At 40.9% G+C, this 20,492-nt stretch overlaps 1 protein-coding gene and 1 non-coding gene across 14 annotated transcripts in view; both read right to left on the minus strand.

Annotated features, from left to right (window-relative positions):
• The window catches only part of RNF152 (ring finger protein 152), a 433,790-nt gene that overhangs the window by 349,241 nt on the left and 64,057 nt on the right, over window positions 1-20,492 (minus strand). For 12 of the 13 annotated variants that reach the window (XM_059706255.1, XM_059706260.1, XM_059706259.1 and 9 more), the window contains one exon: window positions 7,559-15,801. In XM_059706255.1, coding sequence (XP_059562238.1) covers window positions 15,040-15,651 — 612 coding nt within the window. In that variant the 5' untranslated portion in view covers window positions 15,652-15,801 and the 3' untranslated portion in view covers window positions 7,559-15,039. Of the gene's footprint in view, window positions 1-7,558; window positions 15,802-20,492 lie in introns of those variants that run through there. The other variant, XR_009454104.1, reaches the window with a different exon arrangement.
• On the minus strand, window positions 2,421-2,546 carry LOC132240368 (small nucleolar RNA SNORA28). The gene has a single exon (XR_009454289.1). It is a non-coding gene; the product is annotated as a small nucleolar RNA SNORA28 (small nucleolar RNA).

Genomic DNA, 20,492 nt, shown 5'->3' on the forward strand with positions numbered 1-20,492 from the left:
TGTCTTTTCAAAAGTAGAGTCAGTGATGGTTACTAGACAATTACTGTGTATACCCCAAGAAAAGTTAAGGTTGCACCTCACACAATTACCCTCAGAAAGACAGAAAGAGGGAAGTAGCCCAGATTTTCACATCTTTACTGTCTTTCCTAATATGAAGTTCATATATTTTGAATAACAAGGTTCTACTTTGGTTAGACACATGAGCACAAATACACACACACACACACACACACACACACACACAGGTATACATGTAGTTACCCTTGGTTGAGACCCCACAATATACCAGGCATTGTTCTAAGCCCTTTCTTTGCATTAACTGCTTTAATCCTCACAACAACCCTATAAACCATGTACTATTATTATCATCCCCATTATAATATGAAGAAACTGCTAATTTTAGGTTCTTCTAAGGGCCACCTGATAAAATTGTTTTTTAAAGGGAGAAGAGAAAAATATTACCTAATATTTAAAATGCATTGCACAATTAAGGTAGAGTATATTTAAAGCAGACGTTTGCCATCTACCCCTGTATAAGTTTATGTATTCAAGCTGGCCTAATGCACATTACTCTTTTCTAGATCTTACAACTGGGAAGATGAAGCGTGACCTCATAATTTGGATAATTTTCTACTTGGGGAGAGCCAGTGATTCCTGAGCACCCACTGTGTGTGGAAGACTTCCTTAGCAACTGTTGGGAAAACCAATAGTGTATGTCTGGATCTTTCCTTCAGTCCAGTCATGGTCAAGACTAACACACACACACACACACACACACACACACACACACACACACACACACTCACACGCTCCCACTCACACTTACCAGCCCTTCCTATTCCCAGAACTGGGACTGGGGCGAGGTGAGTGAGCCTCTCAGAGAGTGAGCACCTCCTAGGTGCCTCACTTGCCTCACCCTAATCCAGGCCCTGTCACCGCTCTCCTAAACATACACCACATACCACAATAAAATACAACAACATAGAGCGTGGTCATGTTTTTAAATGAACAGACTATGGAGAGTACACAACATCTGTAGGTGGTCAAAGTGAGAGGGTCGGTGTAGACTCATCAGTGAATTCTGATTCACAAGTGAAGTTGCCAAGCCAGCGAGCCTGGAGCATGAACATTTTGAGGAAGAGGAAATGACTTCTTGCAGGAAGACAGCTGAACAGGAAGAGCTCATTAAACTGGGTTTGATGGACAGGAAGGAGAGCGCAAACGATTCCCCACAGCAATAGCAAGAATCTAAGGGCAGACAGTGATGAGATCTGCAAAGAAGAGAGCCCCAACCTCCCAGGTATTCCAAAACTGTCAGTGCCTCCAAAGCCTGATGCTACTGAGTTACCTCAGCAGACAAGGCACTCATTCACTCAGCAAATCTTTACGGAGCGTCAATCATTCCACTGGGTGCTGGGGGTGCATTGGTGAGTGCAAAGCACAGATAGGTCCCAGCCTCACCGGAACAGATCCCAGGCAGGATCAACAGGATTTCCCCCATCAGGGGTCCCTAGTTTGAAATCTCTTATAGGAAGTCTTTCCCCATTTAATCCCACATTCACTAATTCTGTATCTTCAAAATTTACATATGCAGTTTATCTTTTTTTTTAAAGCAAAACCCCATTTGCCAGAATTATATAAACTGAAGTCATTCTGAAATTAATAGAGGTCTCTATAAAACAAAAACCTCAAAATATCTTTCTGGGAAAAAGCTAGGAGAGCTGGGTTGAAGCTTCAGGAGGTACAAACATTTTACTTTGGAATGAATGTTACCCTTCCTGGTGATTGGAGGATGAGGATGAAATTGAGACCATTTCTTGGTTGCCCCACATGAAGCTAGGAAAGAGATGTGCATTGTCCTAAATGGTGGGGATAGTGAAATGTAATTTAATGGGGAACTTAACTGTGTAGTGGGAACTCATGTTTAAAAATACACAAAACTGATGGAGATTCATAGAAGCACAGATAGTTGAGTATACTTGAAAAATTTTAGAGCTTAAAATCATGGCCTGGCAGGCGTGGCTTGGTGGTTGAGCATTTACCTATGAACCAGGAGGTCACGGTTCGAGTCCTGGTCAGGGCACATGCCAGGTTGCAAGCTCAATCCCCAGTAGGGGGTGTGCAGGGGACAGCCAATCAATGATTCTCTCTCATCATTGATGTTTCTATCTCTCTCTCCCTCTCCCTTCCTCTCTAAAATCAATAAAAATATATTTTTAAAATTTCAATAAAAGCATGAATGCTTTCTTGGAGTTTACAGAGTTCAGGCATGTCTCCAATTCCATATTTTACTAATTCAGTATTTTACACATAACTCTTATTGCACATATGTGTATGCAAATAGTTGAGCTCCTATAATTTAGGGGAGGGACACAGATTCATTATTAGTACTGCTTTGAAGCCTTGAATAATATTTTTTTTTACACTAAGTCTATATAATGGATAGTCTGGTAGAGGAGAGAACACTGGAATAGGTTAGACTTTGTTGCTATAGCAAGCTCAAATTATGTCAGACAGTTTTGATCATCTGCCACAGAGCATTGCTTGCAATGATCAGGGTTTTTAATTGCTGCTCTTCTTGCTTCTTAATAGCAAATTATTGTTAGTTTTCCTCATTATTATCAATTTAGTTTCTTCTGGGTTGTTTTTAACCCCACAGTACGTACTAATGAATAGTTAAGAATTTTTAGGCTATAATTTTCCAAAACTACTCTAGTATGTATGTACTGTGCTCAAGTATGAATCATCCACACCCTTATTACTAAAGCAGATGTATACATATATCCCCCTATAATTTTGCTAATGTGAGAACATTTTACTAGCAATGTGTGCAGTGCATGGAATTTTAGCATGCAAATTACTTACAATCTACCATCAAGGTAAATCTAACACAAGTATTGTTATTTTACATTTGCATGATATTGTTTTAAAATAAAAAAGCAAACATATGAACTAATGATTTAATCTTATTATACACACTAGAGGCCCAGTGCACGGATCCGTGCACCGGTAGGGTCCCTCAGCCTGCCCTGTGGGGATCAGGCTGAAACCAGCTCTCTGACATCCCCTGAGGGGTCCCGGATTGTGAGTGGGTGATTCTCAGGTGACACACCCCAGAATAGGGCTCCCTCCTCTCTGGTTCCAGGTGCATCACCCGAGAACCGCAGCTACCAAGTCACCGCAGTTTAGCAGCTCCTGCATTGAGCGTCTGCCCCCTAGTGGTCATTGTGCATCATAGCTATAGGTTGGAAGGTCAAATGGTCACTTTGGCTTTATATATATACATATATGTGTGTGTGTGTGTGTGTGTGTGTGTGTGTGTGTGTGTGTGTGTGTGTGTGTATGGAGAGAGAGAGAGAGAGAGAGAGAGAGAGAGAGAGAGAGAGAGAGAGACTATAAGCACTTAATGCATTTCCCCCCAGATTTTGATTATCTGGGATAAGTTAAAAATGTGAATCATTACTCAAGGTCAATATTCCCCAAACTGTGTTCTACCAGATGTTAATAGGTGTTCTACAAATAATGGAGTTTTCACTCAGATAAGTCAGAAGAAAGCAATATATATTGTGTTTCCCTTTTAGAGGTTTGCAAGGACCTTTAGCATATTGTAATAGTTAATTGTATGTGTCAACTGGGATAAACCACAATACCTAGATATTTGATCAAACACTAGTCTGGATGTTGCTGTGAAGGTATGTTTTACATGAGATTAACATTTAAATCAGTAGACTTTGAATTAAGTAGAGTGTTCTCCATAATGTGCATGGGCCTATTCAAGCAGCTGAAGATCCTGAAGACTGACCTCCTGAGGAAGAGGGAATTCTGCCTGCAGGCTGTCTTGGAATCAAACTGCAACATCGACTCTTCTCTGGGTCTGCAGCCTAGTGGCCTACTTTGAAGATTTTGTTTACCAGCCTCTACAATTATGTGAGCCAATTCCTTAATTTAAATCTCCATGTAAATGGTAGACAGACAGCTAGATAGATATATAGAGACACACATATATATATACATATATATATACACATACACATACATACATACATAGCTATAGATATATACTATGTTATATTTGTATATATGATAAAAATATATAGAAATACACTCTATATTAGATCTTATGCATACATATATGGGGGAAGAGATTACACACACACACATCCTATTGGTTCTGTTTCTCTAGAACGAATACTTGTGTTAAAGCTCTGAAAAGTTCTGCAATTTAAAACACTACGTGAACTGAGTATTTTCCCAGTTTATTTAACCACAAAACATTGTTCATACAACCCCTACTAATATCTCAAAATATAGCTTGGGAAATGCTTTTCTCAAGACTTTACCTTAGACAGAGGCTGAGGTGTATCCTTTGTCCGCACATCAGATTCTAAGTCCACCTGATTCAGAAACTAATAAATATTGGAACAAAAGATTCCACGTGCCTTTTTCTCTGCACAGGGCATAGGCAGAGGAAAACAACCCCGTGTTATGCAAGCACAATGAGCTTGCATAATGCCCATGGTGGAGCCGGTTCACACGTAGTGATGCCTGATGAAAATATGTTCCGGTGTAACGGACCCCACACTGTGCTTTTGTACAATGCTCCTCTGTGAACATTCCTGGGGACTGGAGAGTCATACTGAAATGTCATCCACCGCCACGTAACAGGGCACAAGGCAATGCACGAGTGGTTGAAGCCCAAGAAAGGCCGGCTCTGTCTCCTAAAAGGCCGAGGCCTCCTTTGTCTCTTATTGTCCCTTCTGAAATGTGTTTCTTCAAAGGGCCCTCACTGGTCCCAGTTTACGCTTCGGGTCTTATCCTAGAAGCCACTTCCTCCAGAAAGCCTTTTCTGACTGCACCCCCACCCGACCCCGCCGGGCAGCCCTTTTCCCTGTTAAATGCATTCACACACCGTGTGCCTCTCTCTGCACTGGATGCGCACATCATTTATTTCGTAATGCCTGTCTCCCCTACAAGACTGTGAGGCCCACAGGAACAGGGGACACTTCCAGCTTCCTGTTTGTCTCAGCAGCCCGAGTGCCTGGCGATCAGTGGGAACTCCAAATGATTGAAGGGAACTTCCTTCTCCCTAATTTTCCTCATTAGTGTATATCAATTATCCTTTCTTTGTAGGGAAATCCGAGTACTTTTCTCTACGCTGATCTCTCTCTAATGATCTTCACTCTTTCAACCTATAAAAAAAAAAATCTGTGCCAAGAGTCCATGAAATGTTCATGTATGTGTGTGTGTGTGTGTGTGTGTGTATGCTTGTGTATATTCATTCACTCTTGCAAATAATAATAAAAAATTATTTACCTAGCCTAATAGTGTGAAGAGATGGGGAACACAGGGGCAGTAAGTACGTGGAATAGGAGAGACCGATTCCAATTACAGCTGTTACCATTTTGGGGGTTCAAGTAAAATCGTGCAAAAGTTTTCAAACCTATAAAAAGAAAAGCAGAGGCTCAGTCTAATTCTAGCATCGGTTTCTCCTCTGGTTCCCCAGGTGCCATTTACCCAGCCCTGGTGCTACACTTCAGAGTGTACACTGAAAATGGGTTTCTCTTACATGAATGATCACCGGAAACAAAAGCAGTAAGAAAAATAATGCATTGGCAGATAGACAGGCTTTCATTTCAGAACATTTGGCCAAGTATTTGGAGGGGGTGTGTATGTAAGGATTGAAGGTGAGAATGACATCCAGTGGACACCTGACTCCACTTTCTCTCTGTGCACCTTTCAACATCCCTTCTGGACCCTCAGCTACTCACTTTGCAGGGAGGGGCCAGAATAGCAAAGATCTTGGAGCTGACACAGGCTCACCCTCTCCTTCCAGCCTTACCCCCAGGGGCAGAAAGCCTGTGCCATCCAAATAGTGTCATCTGAAGTTGCCAAGGTGGATTACCACCAGACAAGATGTACATGCAGGGTTCTTTCGTGACTCCCTCTCAAGTCTACAGAGAAGTCTCCTCCAATCCAGTCCTGGCATGGAAGACCCAAGACATGGAGAAGCTAATGCATCACTAGCTGATAGGAAACCTCAAGCATGAGCAAGCAGCTCTCTAATAAGAGTAGCCCTCCCCACCCTACTGGTTTGGCTCAGTGGATAGAGCATCAGCCTGCGGACTGAAGGGTCCCAGGTTCGATTCTGGTTAAGGGCATGTACCTTGGTTGCAGGCACATCCCCAGTAGGGAGTGTGTAGGAGGCAGCTGATCAATGTTTCTAACTCTCTATCCCTCTCCCCTCCTCTCTGTAAAAAAATCAATAAAATATATATTTTTAAAAAGTATCCCTCCCCGGTTCCTATCCCACCCCCCACCTGGCTCCTGTACTTGGGACCAGGGAAATCTATGCCAGAACTTCTAAAATATGCTAAACAAATTTTCATACTTTCAAAAAAATCTGGGCTCCCTATCCAAAGCTTCATTTTTGGTATAAGAAATGGGTATTGAATCACAGTAACCTCTCACTTTTTGAAAAAATATATTTTATTGATTTTTACAGAGAGGAAGAGAGAGGGATAGAGAGTTAGAAACATCGATGAGAGAGAAACATCGATCAGCTGCTTCCTGCACACATCCTACCGGGATGTGCTCGCAACCAAGGTACATGGCCTTGACTGGAATCGAACCTGGGACCTTTCATTCCGCCAATACTCTATCCACTGAGCCAAACTAGTTAAGGCCTCTCACTTTTTAAATTGTGGGGACTATTTTTTAACTTGCCAGAGCCAAAGCATGCTTACCCTAGCATCTGTGCATATTTGCTCATTGATAACTCCTTAACTAGGAGTAGGCCACCTGCTAAATTGAAATTCTTTGACATGATCCAGAGTCATTGAAAGACAGGATGCTTTCAGCAAAAACGGCTTTCTAAAACACACTGTCCCAGTGATGAAAACATTTATTGAAGAATACCTTTCCAGCTGAAACTGGTTTGGCTCAGTGGATAGAGCGTCGGCCTGCGGACTGAAAGGTCCCAGGTTCGATTCCGGTCAAGGGCATGTATCTGGGTTGCGGGCATATCCCCAGTAGGAGATGTGCAGGAGGCAGCTGATCGATGTTTCTCATCGATGTTTCGAACTCTCTATCTCTCTCCCTTCCTCTCTGTAAAAAACCAATAAAATATATTAAAAAAAAAAAAAAGAATACCTTTCCAGATTCAGAGCCCAGGCAGGGCACACTGCCTCTCACCTCACATGCATAAAATTGTTCTCCACTCAGTATGAGATGGTCCACTTGGGGCCATACACACATAGTATCATTCCTAAAAATGGAAGATAAAGGTAAGGGCCACCAGAAGTCACACACACACACACACACACACACACACACACACACACGCAAAAACATGCCTGGGCATACTCGTTATAAATGCATTCTTTGGCTTCTCAGAGAAGCTACTTGAAGGTCACCTCCACTTAAAATCCTTGGCTGGAGAGCTCCTTGTTGCTTTATCACCATAATCTATTAAAATCTAAGAATAGCTGATGATGAAAATTCCAGCCATATTTTTAAATCTCTGTGAGGGGCAGGGGAGAAAAACCAACACATGAGTCAATTTGAAATCATTTTATGAATTTTAATCATAGCAAATGTGTTTTAACAGTAGTCATAAAATCAACATTACCACATATACAAAGGACAAGACACCAGTTTGGCATACAAAAATACCATATATTAAAATTGGGTTCATTGGAAAAACGCAGGACTTGCTAAGACACCATCTACAACAGAGAGAGCAAGCAAGAATGCTTCCAAGACATTCAGATTTATAAACAGCAGCTTGATAGCCCCCTTATGAAGTCAATATTTGGCAACATTTGGACAATATTTTCTACACAGCCCAGCAGCTCATTTATCTGTAGGGCGATTCAGCCCTTTAAAAGAAAAGCTCCTAAAATAATCCACATAATTTTAAATGAAACATGTCAAGGACTTGAGTGAACAGCCCCTACGAAGCATTAATCTAGCCATTTGACTGGAGTATTAGTTATCCTGGGAACCCACCAGTGGAGCCGTAATGGCAGGAACCCCGTGGAGCAGCTGCATGGCTTATGTTGGGAGCTCACAACCACCCATTGCTGACACCAGCCTCCCACCTGCAACTGTCAAGTGGGGCAAACAGGAACAAGTGGTGGAAGAAAAAATATAATAAATGACAACAACCAGATAGAAACCAAATATTCTCAAGAGTCTTTCCAATAGTATTAACCTATTCAAGTCAGGATACATCCATAGGTACAGTCATTGCATTCCATGGCTAAGATGTGATTAGTGTTTGTCTATGACTCAGCAACCAACTCTAGAGCAGGCTCTGAAGTTGCCCAGTATGCTGACAATCCCTGTATTCAATTTAAACATCCTGAATTGAATTTGGGAGATCACACTGGAATGACCAATTGTGCTTGGCCACTATTTCCAATTGGTGAGTTTCTTCCAGCTGAAATCCACTGCGACTAACCTCCAGCTCCTATACAATTTGTTTTGGAGCTATAATCCCACTACAGATTTCCTTCCCTTTTATGCTAGACCAGTGGTCGGCAAACTGCGGCTCGTGAGCCACATGAGGCTCTTTGGCCCCTTGAGTGTGGCCACAAAGTTTCAATCACACTGTACGTGCGCGCCCGCACGTGGTATTTTGTGGAAGAGCCACACTCAAGGGGCTGCAGTTTGCCGACCACTGTGCTAGACAGATCTGTCCACCTTTTGCTCTAGACCCAAGGCCACATCTCCATCTCTCCCACACAGGAACTACTTCATAGTTGGGTTATCCCTCAGCTAGGAAAACCTGAATAGGAATTATCTGAAGCAAGTGTAAAATACCAGCTAATGCACCCTCCCACTATTTAAACAGAGATGACATGTTAACTCCTTCCCCTCTAAGGGGCATTTATCTCATCTATTTCCTTCCTCTTACAGTTTAGGCTCCCTCACCACCATCATATCAAACCTTCCACTTCTGGATTCTCAAAAAGCAAATTAAAAATTGAGCATATCTTTGGGAAACTCTTGTTAGAACAGCTCAATAGCTCACACCCCAGGGAGGTCATAGAGACTTTCATGTGGGCTGCTAGCCCTACATCCCACAGTGATGAGTTCAGAGTGGTGCTGTAGAACAGGAACAGCTATAGAAAACACTCCCAGAAAACAAATATAATACATGCTGTTGCAAACTTCAAGAGACCCCTCAGTACTTTACCACAAATATTACTGATTGTCCCTAAAAAGATCATAATATGAATAGTATCAAAAACCTTAGACTAGAATAATAAAGTCTAGCTAATGAGATGAGTGTTTTCAAGCACCACTACACCATAAGTGAGATATACATAGTGGGATATCCCAGGCAGTGAATCCTGAAAAAATAAAAAAATAAATAAAGGTCATTGGCTCAACTGGGCAAGGAAACCTGTGCAGAAAAATCAGAGCCACATTCTAAGAGTTCAGGAAAAACGGTGCTCTACCCAAGACCACTTGAGCAAAACCAAACAAGAAGTATTTTTGGAAGACAGAAATTAAATTCCCCACCTGCTTATGGTCTTCAAATTTCCAATAAAATGTATGCAGAAACCACCCCTTCCTAGATTTGAAAAGTCTCAAGATTTTGATTATATAGACATTCACAATAGTGGATAGTTTGACATAACGTATGCAGTCAATACAATTTATTAAGATATTGACATCTAAATTCAACATTGTATAACCCACAAATTGGAAACATGACAAACAACATTTTTACTTGATTTTTAACTCGTATTACTGTTAAATTGTGTATCTACATATATATCTATATTTATATGTGAATCAATTGTCAGAAAAATCAATGGCTTAAATATCCACTTATTTTTAAGAAGTGTTTCATGTTGAACAAAATTCAGCAACTAATCATCATCACTTTTGAAGTAAACTACTATTTTCAAAACAGTTACCAAATTATCTTGACTATCTCACTCTTCTTTGGAGTCTGTTTTGGTAAGGATTATTCTGTGGGTGATATTTTACTGAGAATGATGGAAATGGGAAGGAACTCCTCCTTTCTTCTAGGTCAAGGATGACAGAGCAATTGACTGATGACTCGTCTTGTGTGGAAACAAAATGCTGATGGATTAGCAGCAGCATTTTTCTCAGAGAAGAAATTCAGATCTTTTGCATATCACTCCTCCAACAACTTCTGCACCTCTAACTTCCTTGTAAGTCTAACAAAAAGCTATCATTTTGGCAAAAAATAATTTTTAGTAATTTTCATAAACAAGCTAAAAAAGAATGGTCAATGCCCATTGATGAGTTCTTTCGGGGGGAGGAGGGGCAGTCAAGGGGGTCCCGATTCAATTCTGCTAATTAGAAGCAAATGCATTTGGTTTACATTATATTCTAAAAACAATTAAAAACAGACTAACCAATTTTGACACAGCATGGGTTTTCAAATAAAGCAATGGGAACTTTTAAAATAAAAATCTAGAGTGGAATACTGTACTATCAGGAAGCATCTGATCTTTCTATGGATATATATATATATATATATATATATATATATATATATATATATATATCATCAAACTGAATTTTCTGCTTCCACTTACTCACTTAAAAAGCAATTTTAGTAACTTCCATGGGTAATGTTTTGAATGTTAAAAAAAAAAAAAAGTGTCTTTGTGCCAGGCTGCAAATCTTCTATTCTTTCCATGATAATGAAAATAAAATGCAAGACTAAAACAATGTCAAATCTGACTCTAAAAATAGTACCTATGTTTTAGTCTGGCAAATGAAAAATGATGCCCACATATGCCCACACCACATACAATAACAAACTGGAAGACTTCAAGGGCAAACAAAAACACTCTTTATGAACACTGTGAAACATGCTTGCTCTTACACCTCACACCTTACTAATGCAGCAGTGAAGTCTGTGTAAGATGCTGGAAGTGAAGAGAGATTTCATTAGGCTTTTTTTTCCCCCACAGTAACATTTACTTTTTGGCCATAAGACCCTAAACACATTTTCACAGTTACAGGTCATGCAAAACTTGCAAGTCGAAAGTCGAATGTTTCACAGCTACTGTGCAACTACTATTTTTGGACAATAAATTCACATGCAGCAAATGATCCCAGAAAAGGGGCTTCATAAAGCACTCTCAGCTTCACTGATCATGCTCTGACCCAAAGTATCTAATAACCCCAAAGGGCAATCAATGAATTTTTACTATCATACTTGCGATCATATACTTTTTAAATCCAGAAAGGTTTGTTTTTAGTCAACTGCATGTTACTACTAAACCACGAACTGTCTTAGCCTTACTCTGTTACTCCTAACACTTTGATGCTAGATATCATTGTACAACCATCCAGAATTGTGCTATCCAATGTGTTAGCCACTAACCACATGAGCTACTAAACTTAAATAACTTAAAATTAAATACTAAAACACAAAATCCAGTAACTCAGGAAACTAACCCCATTTCAACTGCCTATAGCTAATGTGGCTAGCAACTACTGTATTGGACTGCATAGGCTACATAATATTTCCATCATCACAGAAAGTTCTACTGAGCAGTGCCAACCTAGAAGATCCCAAGGGCTGCATCCTCAATGGTTTAACCTTCAAGGGATCCACTATTCAGTCGTGAGCAAGATTAAACTTAATTATATGTTTAAAGAAAATACCTTAAAGCTTTCTGATCATAAAGTATGACTGGAACTAAGAAATGATTTGCCTTTCCATCACAACTTATGCCCCAGGTTATTGTACAAAAAAATGTTCCAAAGACAATGCTTTTTGATAGCCTACTTGGCTCTACTTAACATATTAAGCATTCTCTTGCTTAGGTCAAGATCATTAATAAAGGTGAAAATTCATGCTTCTTATAGTTTACTATTTACACAACACTTGTCCTTTACACAGAAGGGAAGGATGGAGGGAAACCAATGGCTTGCAATTTTAAAAATTCAAATGACATGGTTTCTTTTAAACTTCTGTAACTCATCCTCTAAATCAACCTTCCTTTCATTTCCCAGAGAGGTAGATGCTAACTAAAATGAATACCAGTATAGAAAGCTACACACACACACACACACACACCACACACACACACACTTTAAAGCAAGAGTTGAGTTAGTAAAGGGTACTCATCCACCCTGAAGATCATGCAGAGCCCATGACAGGCCTAGGAAGAAGTACGAAGTTCTTGTCTCCCTTTTGCTGCAGAATTTCAAGCAGCTCTATCAGTCTGTGGGCCTCAATGGACTCAGCTACAAATGAAGCCACTGGAGGTTGCTTTCAACTCTAACTTTCTGTGCTTTCAGTTGTGACTTTTTCATTGATATGCAACTGTCAATGCTGGCCGATTGTGCCACTGGACTTTGGTCACATGGGGTCGACGAGTTGTTAGTGTCATGGGTTAATGCCAGAAGAGGCCAGAGCAATGGGATGCCAAATACCATTAAAACATCAAGTCCATAAAAATTCTATCTGGCAGGCTAAGACATCACACACACACACACACACACACACACACACACACACACACACACGTACACCCAACAAACAGGTGCACAAGTAACTGTAGGCAGAATTCATTCAAACAGTGTTTTTTATGTCAGTAAGACTCACATAGAAAATTCTGCTTTTTGGTTGTTATTGTTATCCTAGGTTGTAAAGTCAAGGTTCTATCACGGAGCTGATTAACTTCGCACTGCTTAATTGCAGCTCTAGCATCGGATTGTTTTTAAATAAAAGTTACGTGAATGGTAACTTGACTCAATATTTTTACACTAAGAAACACAGGGCGCTGTACTATCACATACTTTAGTGTCTGTATATAACCTACTTAACACATAGAAGTCTATCAAATACTACACTACACGGCCGGTCATTTCTTACTGTACATAAACATATGTAGATATCATTTACAAAATTATTTGGAATATGGCATGGCTTAAAATTGCAAGGGTAAAGTCCATTTGAAACGTAGTGTTCTCAATGCAACATTTCTGTGTTTTTGGTGTTATTTTTTTCCCCCAAAAGGAACAGAAATTGGGTCAGATGTGCATTACAGCAGCCTGGTTCAGTTGGAGAAATTGACATTAACCCAACAGTATATTATGTTACATAACAGAGGATAGCATTCAGCTAATATGATACCTAAATTATTAATACCAAATAAATCCTAGATTTTTGTATAATGCCCAATAGCTTACACAATAAAATGGCATTTTAACCTAATATCTAATTTGAGCTTTCAAATACATTTCCTAAAGGTCTTATGAAAGATTTGAAAGATTTGAAAAGCCTGAGTTCATATTTTTTTTTATTGAATCCTCACACCAATGAACAGTGTTGGCTCTGGATTCTAGTCATTATATTGTCATTTTATCTCTCCTAATTCCCATCACTTTAATGTGCATATTTTGTGCTGCTCAAAGGTCATAGCTAGCATAGAAGTAAATTAAATTGTCTCCATCTTAGAGGGTTATTTCCAGCTTGCTTTTTGGAGCCAGTCACTGCTTATCTTCCTCTCCCCTATTTTCATGGATTCAATGGAACATAAACACAGATATTTATGAGAGGAGTCCTTGTCACATACCACTTTCTTCAGGAATGTCATAAAGGAAATTAGGGCTGTAAAGCTCACAGCTATTTACACACACACACACACACACACACACACACACACACACACACACCCAGCATAGGAATTCGTCATTTCATCTAGCAAATCTTTCTTTGTGAGCATCTACAGACCATTACCCACTTAAGAATTTAGGATGAACTGCTCCATTTAAATTGAGAATGTGAGTTCTAGGTTTACCTCACCACTTTTCTCAATAAAAACACATTTCCAGATATAAGGGATATTCTTACTTATACAACAAAAGGAAACTGGAATTCGGAATGGTTCAACTCTCGTGGAACAATAATCTCTTTCAAAAAATAACTGTGGACTGTCTATTAAAATGCCAGTCCAGGTTTATCATCGGTTAAGAACACTATTACAATATTCCCAGACTGGGAGAAAAGACAGAAGGTTCTGTTACTCTCCATTTGTGCCTCACAACTCGACTGCACAAAAGAAGAGCAGGTGTTGGAGGTGACGAGTGTGTGACTCCTCACTGAGTGGGTCCCAGTGCCCAGGAGGTAGGTGGCACCGTTTCAGACCCTGCACTCATTCATGCCTATTGAGTCTTACTACCAAGATTCTTCTGTAAAGATTCAAAACCCGAGGTAAACCGAATTACACACACTCATATAAATACACAATATTTACATTTAAAATTCTTATTTTGTGAGATGGCTTGAGAAAAATTGGCATATAGTTTTCCTGTGGGATTAGGCATTTCTCATCATTACTCAGTTTATTGCTCCCCTGTTGAGCTTTCCATTTAATAAACACATATCGAGCTCTAATTACAAGGGAAGAAAAATGAAGGAACACGACAAACAAAACACAATACATTGGAAACACTTGTTCAAATAGTTTCTTCAAAAAAACGACGGTCCGCTTAACTTAGTTTAATTCGGGCGCCATTCAAAAAGTATAAAAAGCCTTAGCAACTAAGTGAAGACTGGGTTTCGGTTGTAAAAGAAAAGAAAACAGCACTGCGTGTCGTCACTGAATTGGTCATGGATTCATTCTCAGGTTGGGTTCTACTTGTACACATAGCATCTTGGTTTTAATCTACCACATGTAGAGAAGATCACATCGTATGCACTTGCACAGGGCAACATCTAAGTAGAATATGTCTATCTCATCACGTGACTTTGGAAAATCGTAGGTTACAGTCCATTTTATAAATGACTATGAGGATGCATGCAATCGTCTTCGAAGCTGCGCCATCAATGCTCAGAGCGACCCGTCTGGCATCTTTGTTGAGACCTCACATTCTGCCCCTCCGTGTCTGTCTTGGGTTAATCAACTGGCAGCCCGGAGGCCAGCGCTTGGCACCAAATGATCAGCGTCGCCCCCATCTTCTCACCCAAGTCCCATCATCAACGCCTGCTCCACCCCGAGTTGGCACCCACCAGTCACGACCCCGCAGCCCGCTTCAGCCACAGGATATCACAGTGAAGCGCTTGGAAATGCAAGACATGTTGTGAAGCACGATGCCCAGCAGGAAGACCAGGACGCAGGCCACCAAGATCACAGTGCACACCCCCGACCAAGTGGAGCTTTTCACCACGCCCCGCCGGTCTGGCTCCTCCTCCGCTGCCTCCGGGGGAGCCCCGCCTTGCAGAGGCTGCTGCTCCGCAGGGATGGTCACCACAGTGACTGGCTTCTGCTGGCTCCCGGGCAGCAGGCGGCAGCCCATGTTTCCGGGCAGCAGCGCGCGCTCCTTGGAGATGGGAAGGGGCAGCATGTAGCACCCGTTGCTGGGAAGTTTGATGAAGACCGGGGTGTGCTCGGAGGCGTGCGGGATGGCGATAACGGCGAGGACCTCGGGGTCGTCGGGGAGCTGTGACACGGAGAAGCCCGGAGGCAGCTTGGTGATGCCTCGGCACCACGGGCACCTCACGTCCTTCTGGCTCGTCCTCATCTGCTGAAGGCACACCGAGCAGCAGGTGTGTTTGCAATCCAGCAACTTGGGCCTTCGCCGGGGACTGTAATAATTGAAACAGATCTGACATTCCAGCAAGGAATCTTGGGAGAGCGTCTCCATCGTGCACTGGGTACAGGAAGGTCAAGGCCACAGGGAAGAAGCTTGCCCTCAGAGGCCACTGCTCCAGCACCTGCCTTCTCGGAGGCTTCCCAACGTCGTGAGGTGATGGGGGAGCTCACAGGCATCAAGCATGCTCAGGTGTATTCATTTCTGAAGGAGACAAAAAAATGCAGACAAAGTTAGTTACTTCAAACAAGCTGAGACGGCAGCATATCTGATGGATTTACACCACTGCTCAAAAGTCTTGACACTAGGTCAAACGCTTAAAACTGCCCCACCTGTGAGACCGTAGGATTCCTGTAATGTCCAGTGGCCGGTGAATGGCTTATCACAGACGGCTTGTCATGGCACACACTTTGCTCATTTCTAAAGGCACAGATGCCTCTGGGATAGATGGGTACACAGTGCCCCCATATTTCATAAAAGGGGGCGACTGTTTGTTTTGTATATTTCAGTGGAACTGGATTATTCTTCTAATACATCAGAGAAACTCTCTTGCTTCCAATTAGTTTGCAGAATTTTCTGAAAGTAAATTTCTTTCCTTCAATCTTCTGACCTTCTTTCACTGACTCTCCTCCTCTTGTAGGTACTCATTGCCAAATGCAGGCAACTTTACAACCTAAGTACTTTGTGTAACTAACTTGCCCCTTTATATGGGTTAGGCCTGTTCCTCTCTCATAGGTCATTGGAATGATGCCAAGAACACACACACACAGGCATCTGTTATCATTTCCACCAAGTCCTTTGAACCAAGGTAATTCTTGTCAATTGGTTTCAAAAGAGACAAAAACAAAACAAGACACAAAGTAGAAGACACCACAACCGAAACCACCAGCAGCAATGAAGCTTCAGGCAGCGGGGTCACAAAGGCACATAGGACCATGAGGATTTTTCAGGCAGTTCTATTCATTTCGCGCCTACGTAGGCTTGACCAAGTAAGATGACCACAAGCAAAGACTATTAATGAACTGATCCTAATCAAATGTTATATAGTGAAAGGTTGTCAGAAGACTGGCAGGCAGCTTTCGCCATAAAAACAGGAGCACAGTGTTAGCCTCCTGGTGTGCACCAGAAGCAGAGTAACTGGGTACCACTTAACTGGGGCTGGAGGAACCCCTTAGTGCTCCAGTGGAGGCGATAAAGGCTGCCCAATTCCATTTCCTAATGAAAGCATTCCAATGTGTCTCTGGATGGAGCCATGATTCTGAAACGAACTACTCAACCACTACTGTAGAAATAATTGCTAGTCCTGGAAGCCCACCCGCACACAGAGGCAGGAGCTAACGACATAGAAAAGCTCTTCCATGTTTTTCTTAAAAAGCGAACTTTCTTTTTCTTTTCTTTTTTTTTTTTAAATATATTTTTATTGATTTTAGAGAAGAAGGGAGAGGAAGAGAGAGATAGAAATATCAATGATGAAAGAGAATCAGTGATCAGCCGCCTCCGGCACATCCCCTACTGGGGATCGAGCCTGCAACCCAGGCATGTGCCCTTGACCGGAATCGAACCTGGGACCTTTCAGTCCGCAGGCCGACGCTCTATCCACTGAGCCAACCCAGCTAGGGTGAACCTTCTTTTTCTAACTTCCTCTGTGAAATTAAGAATGCACAAGATGCCACGTGTTAAAGTCAAAATTAAGAAGAAGTTTAAAGTAAAAAATAATCACTGATAAAAATTAACAATGATGCCCTGGCTGGGTGGCTCAGTTGGTTAGAGCATCATCCTGTACACCAAACTGTGGTGGGTTCGATCCCTGGTCGGGGCATGTATGGGAGGCAATCTCTCTCTCTCTCTCTCTCTCTCAAAATCAGTAGAAATGTTTCCTCAGGTGAGGATTAAAAAAAAAATTACCAGTGACAATCAAGAGAGCAACATATTTTAAAAATATTTTAGCTGTAGTAAGAGCCCCTACATTACATTATTAAAAGTAAAATATAGCAATATAGCATTCAGAAAGTTCATATCATAATAAACTATTTATCCATCCACTGATTCAAGAAATATTTATTGAATAATTAAAATCCACTAAAAGTAGAACTTTAATGTTCTCACCAAAAGGAAAAACAAAGAATATAAACATGTTAGGTGACATATATGTTAATCAGCTAGATGGGGGGAATCCTTTCACAATGTATACATTTACCAAATCACCACACTGTACACTTTAAATATCTTAGAGTTGTATTTGTCAATCAATTTGTCACAAAAAAACTGAAAAAAAAATTTAAAAAAAGAGTATCTATCAGCACAAATCCAGCTACTGTAGGATATGAAGAAGAATCAGCCCCAAATCCAACACTTAAGCAATTTAAAGTTAGGTAAGAATGACTGTATATATTTTTCTCTTCCTTTCATTTATTCATTCAAATTTTCATTGAATATCTACCATGTTTCAAGCATGATGGTATCTGTTTTTGTTCCTTATAGCTAAGACCTTGTCACTGCCCATAAGAAGCTCCCAGCCTGAAAGGACTCGGCAGTTATAAACACAAAGTGATGTGTGACCTACAGGACCTGGGGGAATCAGGACGGCTCAGGGACTAGTGTGGATTATGGAGAGGATTTGGACATGTAAAATCAGAGGACAGGTCCTTTTCAGGTCAGAATCAGCCCAAGCAAAGGAAAGGAGGTGAGCAACCACAGGATTATTTTATATAGCAGGCGTGACACTGACTAGGGGATTTTTTTTCCTAACAAGAGTAACTGAAAGATCCCATCTCTAAGGGTTTTCTAGTTTTAGCTCTTATATTGAGGTTTGTGATACAGATACCTGTTAAAGAAACAAAGTTCTCACAAAACCTGCAAGCACCCTCCCACAGGCGCAGGCAGGGACAGCAGGTCCTACAGGGAGGGAAGAGATGAGCATAGCCAGGCATATGTCAAGGGCATGTACTTTGATGGGGCCGCTTCCTCACTGGCCAGGCAGGGAGGATGGAGTTGTGGCTGAAGGTCAAGTGAGTTCAGAGTCCACATACTGCCAGGCAGTGAAGGACTCAGCGCCAGTCCCGACTGTCCCTGCTACGCTGTGTGTGACCTGCCCAGAGAGAGGCACTTCGGGCTCTCAAAGAACTGCCCTTTCAAACAGATTGGGAGGAATGAGCGTTCCCCTTGGCCCTGCCCCAAGACCTGCCACACCTTTTTCCACCCCCAACAAAACCAACATGCAATTTTACTCATGAATTTATGTTTCGAGTAATGTTCACTTAATTGCTGTTAAGCTTCCTTCAAATTAGATTATACTCCTCAAATTTCCAACTCCATCCAAGTAAGCTCTAACCCTTACCATACAGGCTGAACACAAAAGCAGAACGGTGACACAGCTCCGTGCTCAACCACTCAAGCCACTTTGACAGCAGCCTCTCTGATTATTCACGGATTTGATCTCTATTAAGCCAGCTGGTACTGCATTCCAGTTTACTTTCTGGAGCATAACCAGTAATGATGATGATTAGTTAGGTAAAGAGAAGAACATTTATGAGACTATAGACCGAAGCTAATGATGACTCATTCTTCCTCCCTTTCATCATAAACTCAAAAGATGTGAGTCAATATAGAAGAAAGAGAATGGAAACAAGGGCCACATTAGCTAGAAAAGAAAACTCCAAGTTCATAGTCAAAGACACAAGCACACACCAGTGACCGCTTTAGAAGCCTGTGTTTGGCAAGATGGGATGCCCAAATACTCATTAAATTTAAAAGGAAAGAATACTTTGCTAGAATGTATAAGAACAAATATACACTGAAATATATTGGAACAATTTTTAAATGTCACCACAATTTATTTTGAAAGATCCTAAAGTAAAGAGCAAAGAGAAAAACAGACCACCAAAAGGGAGGGCATTCTCAAAATAATTATGGCTTACAGGATAGAACTTATAGCTTCATAAAACAGTACTTAGTTTCATATATAATTATCAATTGTACCATATGCAGATAACAGGCTTTGACTAATCGTTGAACTCAATATTAATACATGCCTTGGTTTTAAAATACTTTAAAAAACGAATGGAGATGTATTTACATGGGGGAGGAGTGATTTGGGGGGGAAACCATCAAAATGTCTGTATTGCTGCTACTGTTTGGGGCAATAGATATCTGGCACTTTATAACATTACATATTTTCACAAAATAAAAATTCTTTTAAATATTTTTAATTGATTTTTAGATAGAAACATGAATGTGAGAATGAAACACAGATCAGCTGCATCCTGGATGCCCCCTATCAGGAACTGAGTCCCTAACCTGGGTATGTGCCCCGACCAGGAATAAGCCAGCAACCTTTTGGTGCACAGGATGACACCCAACTAACTGAGCCACATCAGCCAGGGCTAAAATTTCTTCTTTAAAAAACAACAACAACAACAACAACAAACTCTGTTATTTTAAGCATCTTTATAAAAGGTGTGAATATGACTTGAGTGACTGGTAAAATCACAAAGGTCTCCAACACTGAATTTTTATAAACTCTATTGCTTTTAGAAGTCCAGGCATGAGGGGAGGGGGGGGGTGGGAGCCAATGAAATAAATAATCCAGAGAGTTCTACTCTTATAATCTTTCACTATTATACTCTTTCAAAGACTCTTCATACATCCTGATTTAGGTTTGCAACATGGCATTAATTATGGAGCCTCAGAACTGTTGCAAGAACTGATATTGATTATGTCTGTCTGACCTTGAATTGTTCCATTTGATGATCTAAATGAGGACCTTAAATTCAATGGTTGTGTTGAGAAAAATATCAGTCAGATATGAAACTAGACACTCTACTATTTTTCTTATACTGTTGAAACAGCATGTCTTTCTGATGCAGCCATTTCCTTCATTCTTCGAGAAAATGTAA

Source organism: Myotis daubentonii, chromosome 8 (genome assembly GCF_963259705.1).
Source record: "Myotis daubentonii chromosome 8, mMyoDau2.1, whole genome shotgun sequence".
Classification (NCBI taxonomy): Eukaryota; Metazoa; Chordata; class Mammalia; order Chiroptera; family Vespertilionidae; genus Myotis; species Myotis daubentonii.